Here is a 14,320-nt window from a genome sequence, read left to right on the forward strand (position 1 = left end):
ATTTTTCATGTAGTACTATCATATCTGTACACCCCTTGAAGGTACATGGCAGGAATTTGATGATGATGATGACAAAATTGGCATAGTGTGATCAACTTATGATCATATCTAGTTCTTAAGTGAGAAGTTTTTGTTACAATTTAAACAACACATGAAATTCTCTGATGATCTGGTGGAAATTTTCTCTCAGTTTAAACAAACCTTTTAGCACACAAAAAAGAAACTCGCCCAAGAACCTTTCCCTCTCCCCCATTTCTTTTATTAAAATGTCCCAATAAGTCAATAAGAGTGTCATAAAGTGAACATACAAGAAAGTAGTCATACAGTGGTTGGAGACTTTTTTTATTATTATTGTTAAATAAAAAATATTCTGTCTGGTCTGCATCTACTTGCCAAACTAGCAAAATCCACATGCCATGGCTGAGTTCATGAGCATATTTGTCAATCCTTAAGTATATGCAACTCTGAATCTATACTTCAGGTCTAGTTTCAATAACCAGAATGCATAAGGTATTAGCATAAAGTTGCATTCGTGTTTCCATGCTAAAATTCAACATTAATGTTGCCTTCATATTCCCTGAGTCCTTTTTATAACTCTGGTTGATTAATTTTTTCCATCCATCTCTTTTTATGCAAGACATTTTAGGACTCTCACTGAAATGGTTTTATTAAAATTTTGTATATGAAATTCTTATGTCACCAAGACATTTGTTTTGTTTCCATGACTATTTTCAATGACATAAAGCAACAGAACATGTTAAAATCACATATATTGCAATTACTCTGCTCTGACTGCTGAAATTTAATTAAATTCTGGATTTAGAATGTGTGTGTGGTTCAGTTTTGATTTTGTTTGAATCATTTTATCTGCAGAACAATTTAAGCTGGTATTAATAATTTTACATTAGTTGAATGACATTTAATGAAATTTTGTTACATTCTTTATGCATATTTAGAATATTTAAATAAAGTGGAGGTCTGACTTGAGCAGGGATGCTATGCCATGTCTCCCAGGGAATGCTGGGTAAACTTCCAGTAGGCTAATGTGGCTGGTGAAGCATGTCAGCATTAATCAAAAATTAATGAAATTTTTCATTGAAAGTTTTCAAGGAATCCCATGAGCTACAGCTGTAAGAAGTAAGCACCCAAAACATCAGTTCTGAAGAAACCCACCTGTGATGTTCTTTCCCTTCTGAAACGTGGAAAGTTTCATTAGATTTGCACTGGGGTAGAGCTGGCAAATGTTGATGTAATCTGCATCCAAGAATACAGAAGAAGTGATTTTGAATGGAACAGTCACATTGAACTAAAAAAATGTCTTTAATTTCTACATCAGGTAGATCTGGTAATGGGGAAGTAGAGTCCTAGAAAACCAAAAGATAAGTAGTGGCATCTGATTTGTCTCTTCAAATTTTCCAGTTGAACAATACCCATAACTTTAAACTCAAACTCAGAAGCAACTGTAACCTGTACCAACGCATCCAATGAAAAAATTTAATGCACAGATAGGAACAGATTGTTCAGGAATTCAAAAATCTGCTGTAATGAAGCACAGTAGTTTTTTCCATCTGAACCTGTGCAAGATATCTATGGTATGGTCAGCTATGGTCACTGGCCATAGTTATGGTGGCAGATGTACTTGTGTTCACCAAGGTGGACATGGCAGATCTTCCAGTTTGACCATAATATGATAAGTTGCACAAACAATGAACCCTGTAAACAGAGAGGAGAGGATCCTTAAGGCAGCAGAAAAGTGAGTCCAGCTTTAAATGAGGTTTGAAAGCAGTACAGAGATTATATTTCTTTCAAGTTCAGGCTATTGTTTCTGGAGTGCCTCAGTATGTTGAGGGGGATGTGAGGAACAGCTAATTTGTTGTTCTTTTTGGCACTGTAGCCATTGAACATGAGGGTTTGGCAAATATAAAGGGGAGTTCAACACTGTAAGGGAAGCCTGGATAGACAAATGCAAACAAGACAGTTGTATGATGATACAGTTTTTATTTTGTCATTTGCAATCTAGAATGAATGTCATAACTTTTGCAGAGAAAGTACATTTATTTAAAAACTGAAAATAAAATCACTATTTTTATATGCATTTTCAGAAAATGATTGTGCAAAAATAGGAATATATTCAAAAATTTTCCCATACTTTTAAAAAAGGCTTTCAGTTAAAATTATAAGTTTAACTGGTATTGTATAATTTTTCATCCAGGTTATTAGTTGAATGTTTATATTTGTTTACTTTTTTAATATTCAAAATATTATTCATGTCTTTAAACAGTACTGAAATATATTGTTATTAAATTGTTCTTGTTTGTCCCTATGTTGTCTTACCTGGCAAACAAGAATAATAATTTGAGAATCTTCAGGTTAATAATGATAGATATTAAATTGAATATTGAGAATAAATCAGTTAGTTATATTCCTAATTTGCTTATTTATTCTTAACGTTATGTAAATTCTTCATTTCTCTTGCCTATTTCTTATTAAAACGGTATAAAATAAATATTTATTTGTTAATATATATATATATATATATTATAAAGAGATTTAATGACTAAAACTGAGAATAATTGTAAGGCTTTAATGATATTAAACACTACTAGTTTTGGCTTTTGACAGCCTTCTCAGGTGTCTTCTAAAAACAGGAAACAGCAATAAAAACACTGATGTTTAAAACTGAGAAGCACAGGAAATTTGCAGTACATAATTGACATGAAAAAACTTTTTTATTTACATTTAAGTTGTTCTTTCAAACGTGGCATTGTTTGTTGAGTGCATGCCTGCAGACTCTCATGAATGCCAGTACTGAACAACAGCAGAGTGACTATCAGGGATGTTGTAGCTCAAATTGTTATTTAAATGTTCATGATTAAGGATGATTTTTCTGGACTCCACAATTTTTCTTTCAAACTCATCATGGCAACGAAAGATGTTTTTGGATCTATCCCAGCAGACTGAATGCCCCTGGTGTTCATCATCAGGATTGTTCGAGAAAAGAACATGACTAGACAAGGCACTGGCATGTGTTCTTTTGTAAGAACACATGCCAGTGTTCTTACAAAAGGATGCAGAATACACTTGATTTTACAAAAGCCGACATCAATTCTGACAAAGTTGTAATAAACAAGTCCTCTCATGTTCTTACTGCAGCTGAAAAAAGCATTCTCTGCAAAGGTCTTAATTTCATTCCTTCACCAAGATTTATTCCAAAGGAATCTCTCCTTACTAAAATAGAAAAGGCTACTTCACTCCTACCCAAATGGCTGAACTTCTACGTATTGAATCCATTTTCATTATTAATAATGCGAAACCTCTTACAGATAACATTTCTTCAGCTGAACGACAGGCTATAAAAAACCTGAAAAACAATAGGAATATAATAATATTACCGGCAGATAAAGGCAATGCTACAGTAGTCCTCAATTCTGAAGAAGATGCTGGAATTACTTGAAAATAATACTTATTCAATACTACAGAAAGATCCAACACGGGAACTACAAAACCTCACAAACAATTTATTGAAGACAACAACTGAACTATCTCGCAACATTCGGCATTCTCTACACTCTCTTCGTTCACTTATCCCACGTATTTATGGAGTTCCAAAAATCCACAAGGAAAACATCCTGCTTCGTCCCATCGTGGAAGGTATTGATTCTCCGACTTACAATCTTTCTAATAAGTCTTCATCCTTCGTCAACAATACCGTGAACTTTATATCACACACTAAAGATATGACTATCAACGAGAATGACATAATAGCAAGTTTTGACATAGTTTCTTTATTTACAAATGTCCCTACAGAAGAAGTGCTAATATTACTAAAGAACAAATTATCCAAAAAAAGTTTGCTTTACTGACCCATTGCATTAAATCTGGTTACTTACGATATCAAGACACCATCTATAAACAGAACCAGGGTCTAGCAATGGGCAACCCTTTATCTCCTATTCTTGCAAACATTTACTTGGAGGATTTTGAAACAAAAGCTATATCATCCTTCTCATTTAAACCAAAACTTTGGAAACGCTATGTAGATGACATTTTTATTATTTGGAGTCATGGCCACAACTCTCTCATGGATTTTCTTAATCATCTCAATAATCAGCATCCTAATATAAAATTCACAGTCGAACTTGAATATGACAATTCCCTACTATTCCTGGATATAAAACTTTCATGCTGCTCTGGAAAATTTAGAATCTCAATGTATAGAAAACCTATGCAAACTAATAGATATCTTCATAGTCAGTCCCCTCATTTTCCTTCACAAAAACTTGGAACTATTTCTACCTTGGGACATAGAGCACGCTCTCTTCTGAATGACCCAGATGCAATTCAAAAAGAAATTAATTACCTCTCACATGTCTTTAGATAAAATGGATATTCTAATAAAATCATTAAAAAATTTCTTCTAAATCATCCTAGCCACCGCACTGAAGAAATAACCAACTTTAAGGGTAACGTCTCCATCCCATACATCAGTTCGGTTTCCAAAAAATTAGCTAAAGTTCTTAACAAGTACAACATCAGGACCTTATTCACTACACTTCCAAAAATCTGCTCTCTAGTAAGCCATCCAAAGCCTCATCATAATCTGAAATATCCTGGTGTATATAAGATATGGTGTGATTGTAACATCCTTATTTTGGTCAAACAAATAAATCTATTGAATTGCATATGGAGGAACACAGGAGAGAGATCTCTTACAAAAGAACACATGCTAGTTCCTTGTCTAGTCATGTTCTTTTCTCAAACAATCCTGATGATGAACACCAGGTCATTCAGTCTGCTGGGATAGATCCGAAAACATCTTTCGTTGCTATGATGAGTTTGAAAGAAAAATTGTGGAGTCCAGAGAAATTATCCTTAATCGTGAACATTTAAATAACAATTTGAGCTACAACATCCCTGATAGCCACTCTACTGTTGTTTAGTACTGGCATTCACGAGAGTCTGCAGGCATGCACTCAACAAACAATGCCACGTTTGAAAGAACAACTTAAATGTAAATACGATGTTTATTTCATGACAATTATGTACTGCAATTTTCCTGTGCTTCTCAGTTTTAAATATCAGTGTTTTTATTGCTGTTTCCTATTTTTATAAGACACTTGAAGAAGGTTGTCAAAAGCCGAAACTAGTAGTGTTTTATATCATTAAAGTCTTACAGTTATTCTCAGTTTTAGTCATTAAATCTTTTTATAAAATGTATCAAAACAGCCGAGTCAATGTTCATGAACGTATACATATCAATATATTCCGGCGTATAAGTCGACTTACCAGCATCGAAAAAAAGTACTAAATTTTTTAGGTCAACTTATGCACCAGGTCTAAAATTGATTTCTTTCCAAGAAAAAACTAGTACGTATCATACTCTGTTAAATTTATTAGCAATATAAAAAAAAGGGTAAATAAGTAAAAATATTTCAACTTATATCAAATTTATTTACATGTTATATAATTATTTATTTACAAAAGAAAATAGGTAGGTACTACATAATTAAAATTTAATTTTCACTGTCTGAATGTATGGAAAATTCATTGTACTCTGGTTCTGTAATTTCTTCCAGTATATCATCATATAAATTGTATTCGTTTTCTTCATCAGATTTATCATCAATTTCGTGATCATTGTGAACAAAATCATCTTCCGAGCCATCTAATTTGTTAAATATAGCACATTTTTTAAAAGATTTTATTACTGTATCTGGTTTTATTTCATCCCATGCTTTCGCTACCCATTCACACATAGTTACCAAAGATGCATTTTGCATTTGTCCTCCTTTAGTGTAACTTTTCTCTCCTTCTAGCATCCACGCATTCCACTGTTTTCGTAAACTGTCTTTAAATGGCTTGTTTATACAAACATCCAACGGTTGCACTAGTGAAGTTAACCCACTTGGAATCACTGCCATATTAATATTATTCTCTCTTAATAAAGATTTTGTGCTCTCCGTTAAATGGGATGTGAACATGTCCCACACTAAAAGACTGCTTGGATTTTTTAATGCACCTTGTCATGTATTCCAAATATTTTTTATCCACAGCTTAACTCCTGCTTCGTCCATCCAACCATTCTCATGAACATGGACGAAAACGTTTCCTGGAATTTTGATCTTTGGCATTGTTTTTCTTTTAAAAATTATCATAGGTTTTAATTTAGTACCATCAGCCATACAAGCAAGTACAACTGTGAAATGGCTTTTTTCATGTCCAGTCGTTTTTAAAGAAATGGTTTTACTTCCTTTCAATTCTACTGTTCTATTCCCGATCATGTCAAACATAACGGGAGTTTCATCCATATTTCCGATTTGAGACAATAAATAATTTTTTTGCTTTCTTTTAGCAATTATAAATCTTTGAAAACTGAACTTATCATCCAAATCCTTTGGCAGCTTCTGTGCTATTTTCGTTTTTAGTCGAAGCACTAAATTTTTCCTTTCCATAAACCTACACCAACTCACCGTGGCTTTGAAGTTTTTGCTGTCCTTTTTATTTGCTTTGCCCCACTTCAAAGCAAATAAACGAATATTATTTCTCGTTATAATGAGTCCATTTTAGCAATTTTCTCGAACCCAATCCACACCATTATTTTCCAGAATAGGCCACTTACAAATTCCTTTCCGTAATGCACACTTATTTTTTGCATTTTCATTATTAAAGTTTCATTTTTTCTCCAATTGCGAACTAGTTTTTCGTTTACTCCGAACTGACTTGCAGCAAGACAGTATTTTCTTTTACAAATTTAATCACTTTGCACTTAAAACTCACGTCGTATTTCATTCTTTTAAAAGGAGCCATTGCACTTCAGTTGTTGACTATTGGTCAACTGGTCAATACGAAATAAAATTTCTTTTGTCAATTAGGTATTTTATATCTTTTGCTAAAACAAAGAATGGAAGGACTAAAAAAGGCAGTTATGATCCTAGTGGTTGATGCCTGTATAAAAATTTTACTCAAAAACTGTCATAATTTTTATTTTTAAAGAAATTTTTCAAGCCGACTTATACGACGAGTATACTATAAAAATTCAAATAAACTCAAAAAATTCCAATATCAACTTATATGCCAGGTCAACTTGTATGCCGGAATATATGGTGTGTATATATATATATATATATATATATATATATATATATATATATATATATATATATTTTTTTTTTTTATGTGAATGATTTGAACTTTCAAATGAATATCTATTTTTAAGGCTCCTGAAGCAAATTATCTAGATGCCTGTGTGGTTACTGTGCTCCAGATTCATGTCACCCAGCCTCTTGGGGATATACTGGTATTTTTAACAGGTCAAGAAGAAATTGAAACCTGTCAAGAAATGTTACTTGTAAGTTAATATGAATATTATGGTCACTGTTATTATTATTATGATGATGATTATTAATTACAAAATTTGACTTGAAAATTGAACTATTATCAGTTAAAACTAAGTTTGTGGGAATAAAGTTTGAAATTTATATAATTATCAAGCTTACTATAGCAGGACACACCTCTGTAGCTTAGTAGGTGGTGATTTCCTTTGGTTGAAAATATCTGAGTTTAAATACTATCTAGAACATGAAGAAATTTTAGTATGAGAACTGATGGAAGTTGATTTGATTTGATTGGTCTTGTACAGAGGTTGTGTGGTTATTCGTCTTCTCTCCCCCCCCCCCCCCCCCAAGAAACTTGGATGTTTCATCCCATATGGCGAATAAGCCATCCAGATAATACATGCAGACTGTACAGATAGAATTAACCATCCCATCATTACATTAATTTGGTTTCTGTGAATCCAAATTAGTTGGCTCTGACATTGAGCCTGGTGCATTAAGAGGAAAATGAAAATAAAATAATTAGCAAACAAATTGCTTAAGGGTCAGAGCTAGAGGGCAGAGAACTGGAAGGAGACTCTGACATTGAGCCTGGTGCATTAAGAGGAAAATAAAACAATTAGCAAGCAAATTACTTAAGGGTGAGAGCTAGAGGGAGAAGAACTGGGAGGAGACTCCACATGGCCCTTTAAGGAATGTTGAAGACCAACTGAGGGTTTTGACCTAATATCCAATCCTCACCTTCTTGTGGTGCATCCTGTTAGTAAGTAAATAAAAGGATGGTACAACACAATAAGAATTTCATGCTGGCTGAAGCATCTCCAAATTAAACAACATTCACATTTTCATGAAGGAACTGGGGTGGACATTGAAAAGTCTGTTACTGGAACAAACTTCAACTCATCATCAGTGGAGTTCAAAATTGGCAGCATCAAAATAAGAAGAATCAATGGAAAAGAAGTGGAACTAGCAGAAGAAATAGAGATATACTAGATCAATATAATAAGTGTTGTCAAAACAAAGAAGAGAAAATCAGGTGAGATTCTTCAAAATATCAAATGTAAGGTATTAAATTCAGGTAATAATGACCATAGAAAGAGGATAGCTGTAGTAATCAACACTAAATACGAGCATAATCTTTAATGACAGGCAGCGTTAAGTAGTAATGTGGACAAACATTAGAATTGCAAATTGCATAATAAAACATGTGTCCCTGTTGTCCTACAGAAGGTTCTACTATAGAAGAAACAAAGAAATTTTCCAAGGCATTAGAGTGGGCATCTGACACAAAAAAGTAAAAGTTGGATGTAATGGGATATCTAAGCAACAGAGTAGGAATTGATTACCAGAAATATAGAAATGTTTGGAGAAAATTTGGAGGAAAAAAGAGCAAAAATAATAATAACAGTGAATACTGGATAATAATGACTATTTCAAGACTGACTATTAACACATTCCATCATAAAAAGATGCACATATTGACATAGAGAGAAAACATAAAAAATTAGAAAAGTCTTGTTGACAATGTTATTGTTGATATCATAGCAATATCATCACACTGATTCAGGACACAAGAGTATATATACAGAGGATTTGAAACAGAAAGTGAAAAATAAATGTTGTAGATCTGGAAAAGGCATCCAACATGGTGCTCAGAGAAATATAGAAAGCTTATCAAAATACTACAATTGTATGTGGTGAATGGAACATTATACAGAGCAATACATAGTCTATATTTAAGTTGTCGGTCAGCAGTTACAATTGAAAAAAATACAGGAAAATGGTTTCATGTAAAATCAGGAGTAAGACAAGGATGTACATTATCTCCAATCTTACTCATCATCTATATGGGTCACATTATGAAAAAAAAGTGGCATTAGGCCTGATATTAGAATTGGAGATTCCAGACTCAGCTCTTTGCTTTATGCAGATGATGTTGTACTCCTAAACACATCTAGCGCAAGTATCCAGGATTCTCTTACTAAATTGAATAACAACTATAACAGGTTTGGCATGAAAATCAGCAATAAAAAGACCAAAACTATGAAAATAGGCAGGAACATAGAAAACTTCAGCTGCGTTCTGAACAGATCTTATAGAACAAGTAAAATAATTCAACTATTTAGGCAGAGTTTTCAGTGAAGATGGCAGATTAAATCTGAAAATAGACAACAGAATAAGCAAAGCCAGTATAGTGGGTTGCCAGCTGAATAAATTCATATGGAATAAGAGAGAAATTAGTCAAAAAACTAAACTAGCAGTATACAAGACCATGTTCAAACCAGTTTTAAGTAATGATCTGAGAGTTGGGTTAAAAATAAAGCTCTTGATCAAAGACTAGAGACCACAGATATGAGGGTTCTGAAGTTACCAAGAGGAGTGGTGACCTCTGTGGTTTATCTGGAAGGTGAACTAGTTTAAAAAAAAATCAGAAAGTGGAGAGATTGTCAGGAATTTGGGTAGGTAGATGTACAGTTTTCATTAGATTATTGCTTATATCAAAGATGTTTGCATCATGTCCAGCTTGATCGATAGAGATGGGGAGCCAATTGGAGTCATTAAAATTAAGGTCACCTAAAAAGATGACTTTGCTGTTTGGATAGCCGGAATGAAGATGGCCAAGCTTTGTGGAGAGTACGGTGAAGAAATACAAATGGTTTTCAGATTTTGGAGATTGGTAAATGCAGCAGATGAATGTTACTAAGTAGGGCAAGGAAACCCTGAAGCAGAGAAGTCAAAAGCAGAGGATTCAAAATTTGGTATTCTCTGGCAAGCACTGTCAGATCACACAAAGGTGCAAGTGCCACTTTTGCGGTGAAAAATCATGAAGAATATAATTTAGGCATTGAAGGTGAACTGTGGTTGATGTAGTTGCAATTTGGTTTTCTGTCTTCAGATACAAAGTTTAATTTTGGCATTGTCTCTCTTCTCACCATTGTTCCTCATTCCGGAATCATCAATTTTTCTTCAATGTTCCTCATTATGGATTTATTTATATTTACTATCACCTCTGTATATTTTACTTGGAAAGATAAACTCTCCATGGTCTAACCACTATTCCCAAATCTAGCAAAGTTTAATTTAGAATGTTTGGAAGAAATAATCTTAAATTTGAATCGAAAACTACCCGGGCGGGGGCATCGCTCTGTTAAACAAGGTCCCCATTCTTTTCGCCAGGGAACCAAGGCAAATAGCAAAAAGTCAGCTACTGGAAAAAATCTGAAAACACAATTCAACATCAATTGAGCTAAAGATCGTTACTATCGACATAAGAAGCCTGAATGGCAAAGAAATGGAGCTACCTGATGAATTAGATAAGTACCAGATCAATATAATAGGGGTGACTGAAACAAAAAAAAATAAAAACTGGTGAGATCTTTCTGAGCAAAAACTACAAAATGTTATATTCAGGCAATGACAATCAAGGAAAAGAAGGAGTAGCCATAGTATTCAACACAAAATACGAGACTAATCTTCTTTGAATGGCAGGCAGTCTCAAGTAGAATGATATGGGCAAATATGAGAATGAGGAACTGATAATGAGATTTATTTGTGCCTATGGTTCCACAGAAAGTTCTACTAAGGTAGAAGTGGAGGAATTTTTTGAGGCTTTAGAAAAAACAACTAACACAATGAAAAAAGGAAAAGTTGGTCCTTGTTGGGAATCTAAATAGCAGAGTAGGAAATGATTGTCAGACATACAAAAATATATTGGGAAAATTTGGAGAAAAGAGCAAAGCTAATAATAATGGCAAATACCTGTTGGATTTCTGCTCAGGACATGGACTGGTTATTACTAACACCATGTTCCAACATAAAAATGTGCACAAATTCACATGGAGAGAAGAGGCAAAGAATAAGAAAAGTCTCATTGATTATGTTATTGTTGATAGTGATGTTTTCTTCCTGGTGCAGGACACCAGAGTGTACAGAGGATACAAAATGTGGTACAACATGACAAAATTTCATGCCGGCTGGGGCGTTGCCCTGTTAAACAAGGCCCCTGTAGTTTTCGCCAGGGAGAACAGCGAAAAGTCAGCTACTGGAACAAACCCTAAAACACACCCCAACTCAATATCACCAGAGTTGAAGATCAGTACTATCAACATAAGAAACCTGAATGGCAAAGAAATGGAGCTACCTGAGGAATTAGATAAGTGTCAGATCGATTTTTATAATAGGGGTGACTGAAACAAAAAAAAGACAAAAACTGGTGAGATCTTTCTGAGCAATAAATACAAAATGTTATATTCAGGCAATGACAATCAAGGAAATGAAGGCGTAGCCATAGTATTCAACACAAAATACGAGGCTTGAATGGCAGGCAGTCTCAAATAGAGTGATGTGGGCAAATATGAGAATTGGGGAACTGGACAATGAGACTTATTTGTGCCTATGGTCCCACAGAAGGCTTTACTAAGGTAGAAGTGGAAGAATTTTTTGAGGCTCTAGAGAAAGCTACTGACATAATGAAAAAGGAAAAGTTAGTCCTTGTTGGGGATCTAAATAGCAGAGTAGGAAGTGATTGTCAGACATACAAAAATATTTTGGGAAAATTTGGAGAAAAGAGCAAAGCTAATAATAATGGCAAATACCTGTTGGATTTCTACTCAGGATATGGACTAGTTATTACTTACACCATGTTCCAACATAAAAAGTGCACAAATTCACATGGAGAGAAGAGGCAAGGAATAAGAAAAGTCTCATGAACTGTGCTATTGTTGATAGTGATGTTTTCTCCCTGGTGCAGGACACTAGAGTGTACAGAGGATTTGAAATTGGAAGTGATCACTATTTAGTCTTGAGCAGGATAAACTTGAATTTCATATTGAAAAGAATAATATGTAAGAAAGTTTTAAAGCAAATAAAAGTTGAGCAGCTCTCAGATCTGAACTGTAGACTAAAATACACAAAGATTATTGAAGAAAAAAATGAGAGTTTGAGAACAGCAACCAAACCTTGGAGATTCAGTGACATACCTTGAAGAAAACCCTGATTGATTCAGCCAGAGAGGCATGTGGTGAGGTTGTCTGCAAGGATAGAAAAATCAGAACTCCTTGGTGGACACCGAAAGTTAAAGAGGCAGCGAAGGAAAAGAAGAAAGCATATCAAAAGCACCTAGCAAATAAGTCAGCTTGTGCTCTTAGAAAATACACAGACAAATGTAAGAAAGCTAAACACTGTGTAAAACTAGCTAAACAAAAGTCATGGGAGGTCTTTGGCAAGAACATAGAAAATAAATATCAAGAATGTGGCAAAATATTCTGGAGGTTGTTGAAGAAGCACAGAAATGGAGGAAAGAGTGCTGTAAAAGGAACGATATTATAAAGATATAAGATTATAGACGATAAAGGTGATATGAAAACAGGAGGAAAAGATATCCTTGAAGTATGGAGTAATTACTACGAAAAATTGCTAAATGAATCAAGCAGTGATAGCACGATGGTAAAAAACACTGACCAGGCATACAGTCAGGAATACATATATACTTGAAGTAGAAAAAGCCATCAAAGGCTTGAAATGTGGAAAGGCAGCAGGAGTAGTAGATAATATTCGACCAGAAATGCTGAAGTATGGTAGTATAAAAGTCTTACAGTGGCTGCACTGCATAATTCAGAAGGCGTGGACAGAGGGATGAATTCACGATGATTTGAGTAGAGCTCTCATAGTACCCATATATAAAAAAGGGAAATAAAACTGAATATGAGAATTACACAGGAATTTCCGTACTGAGTATTCCTGGTAAGATTTATGTATGCTTGAGAAACGGTTGAGAATTGTGGAAGAAAAGCTTGGTGAAGAACAAGCTGGATTCAGAACAAATAGAGGTTGTTAGGATCAGATCTTCACTTTACGACAAATATTCGAGAAATCATGGGATCCAAACAAAGATCTGTATTTAAGTTTTGTCCATCTGGAAAAGGCATATGACAAGTTGCCAAGAGAGAAGCTATTCAATATGCTACAGTTATATGGTGTCAATGGGGCATTATATCAAGCAATACTTAGACTTTATTTGAGTTGTAAATCAGCATTGTAAATCAAATCTATATAGACAATTCATTGTCTATATAGATCATATTATGAAAGAAAGTGATATGAAACCTGATATCAAAATTGGGGATGTTAATGTCAGCTCTTTGCTTTATGCAGACGATGTTATACTTCTGAATAAATCCACTACAATAAAATTCCCTGACTAATTGAATAACTGTTGTAATAGATATGGTATGAAGGTCAGCATTAAAAAAACAAAGACAGTGAAAATAAACAGAATCATTGAAAATGTCAACTGTGTTGTGAATGTCGAACCAGTGGAAGAAGTAAAATATTTCAGCTACTTAGGCATGATTTTTAATGAAGATGGTAAATTAAATATAGAAATAGACAACAGAATCAACAAAGCTGGTATGGTAGGCAGTCAACTGAATAAATTCATATGGAATAAGAGAGAAATTAGTCGAAACACTAAATTAGCTGTATACAAGAGAGTGTTCAAACCAGTTTTAATTTATGGATCTGAGAGCTGGGTCAGAAGTAAAGCACTTAACTGAAGAATAGAGACTGCAGATATGAGAGTCCTGAGAAAGATTAGAGGCATGAACAGATGGTATCAATGGCAATAGCATATATTAAAAACGAGGATATTAGGAAATAAATTGACATTGCCAACATCCAGGAATGTGTTAGCAGAGCTAATCTCAGGTGGTATGGTCACTTAAACAGAAAGAGCGAGGAAAGATTAGAAAAACACGTGTTCTCTGCCAGGTTGGCAGGAAAACGACCCAGAGGAAGACCAAGATATAGGTGGATTGATATGGTACAAAGTGCCTTAGACGATAGAAATAGAAGATATGATAATGTTGGAGTCTTGACAAGTAACAGACTGATTTGGAGGAAAATTGTAGATAGGAAGTTAGTAATGATGTAAATTTTTCATGTAGTACTATCATATCCTGTACACCCCTTTGAGGGTACATGGCAGA

General features: G+C 34.2%; 1 protein-coding gene across 4 annotated transcripts in view; it reads left to right on the plus strand.

Annotated features, from left to right (window-relative positions):
* Window positions 1-14,320, plus strand: part of l(2)37Cb (DEAH-box helicase 16 lethal (2) 37Cb) — a 311,532-nt gene that overhangs the window by 216,557 nt on the left and 80,655 nt on the right. For all 4 annotated transcript variants that reach the window (XR_016550053.1, XM_090410204.1, XM_090410206.1 and 1 more), the window contains one exon: window positions 7,217-7,348. Coding sequence is in view for 3 of the 4 variants with exons in the window: in XM_090410204.1 (XP_090266330.1) it covers window positions 7,217-7,348 (132 nt within the window). In the remaining variant the exon portion in view is untranslated. The remainder of the gene's footprint in view (window positions 1-7,216; window positions 7,349-14,320) is intronic.

This window comes from Typopeltis vanoorti, chromosome 20, assembly GCF_054136105.1.
Source record: "Typopeltis vanoorti isolate ZY-2024b chromosome 20, IOZ_Tvanoo_1.0, whole genome shotgun sequence".
NCBI lineage: Eukaryota > Metazoa > Arthropoda > Arachnida > Uropygi > Thelyphonidae > Typopeltis > Typopeltis vanoorti.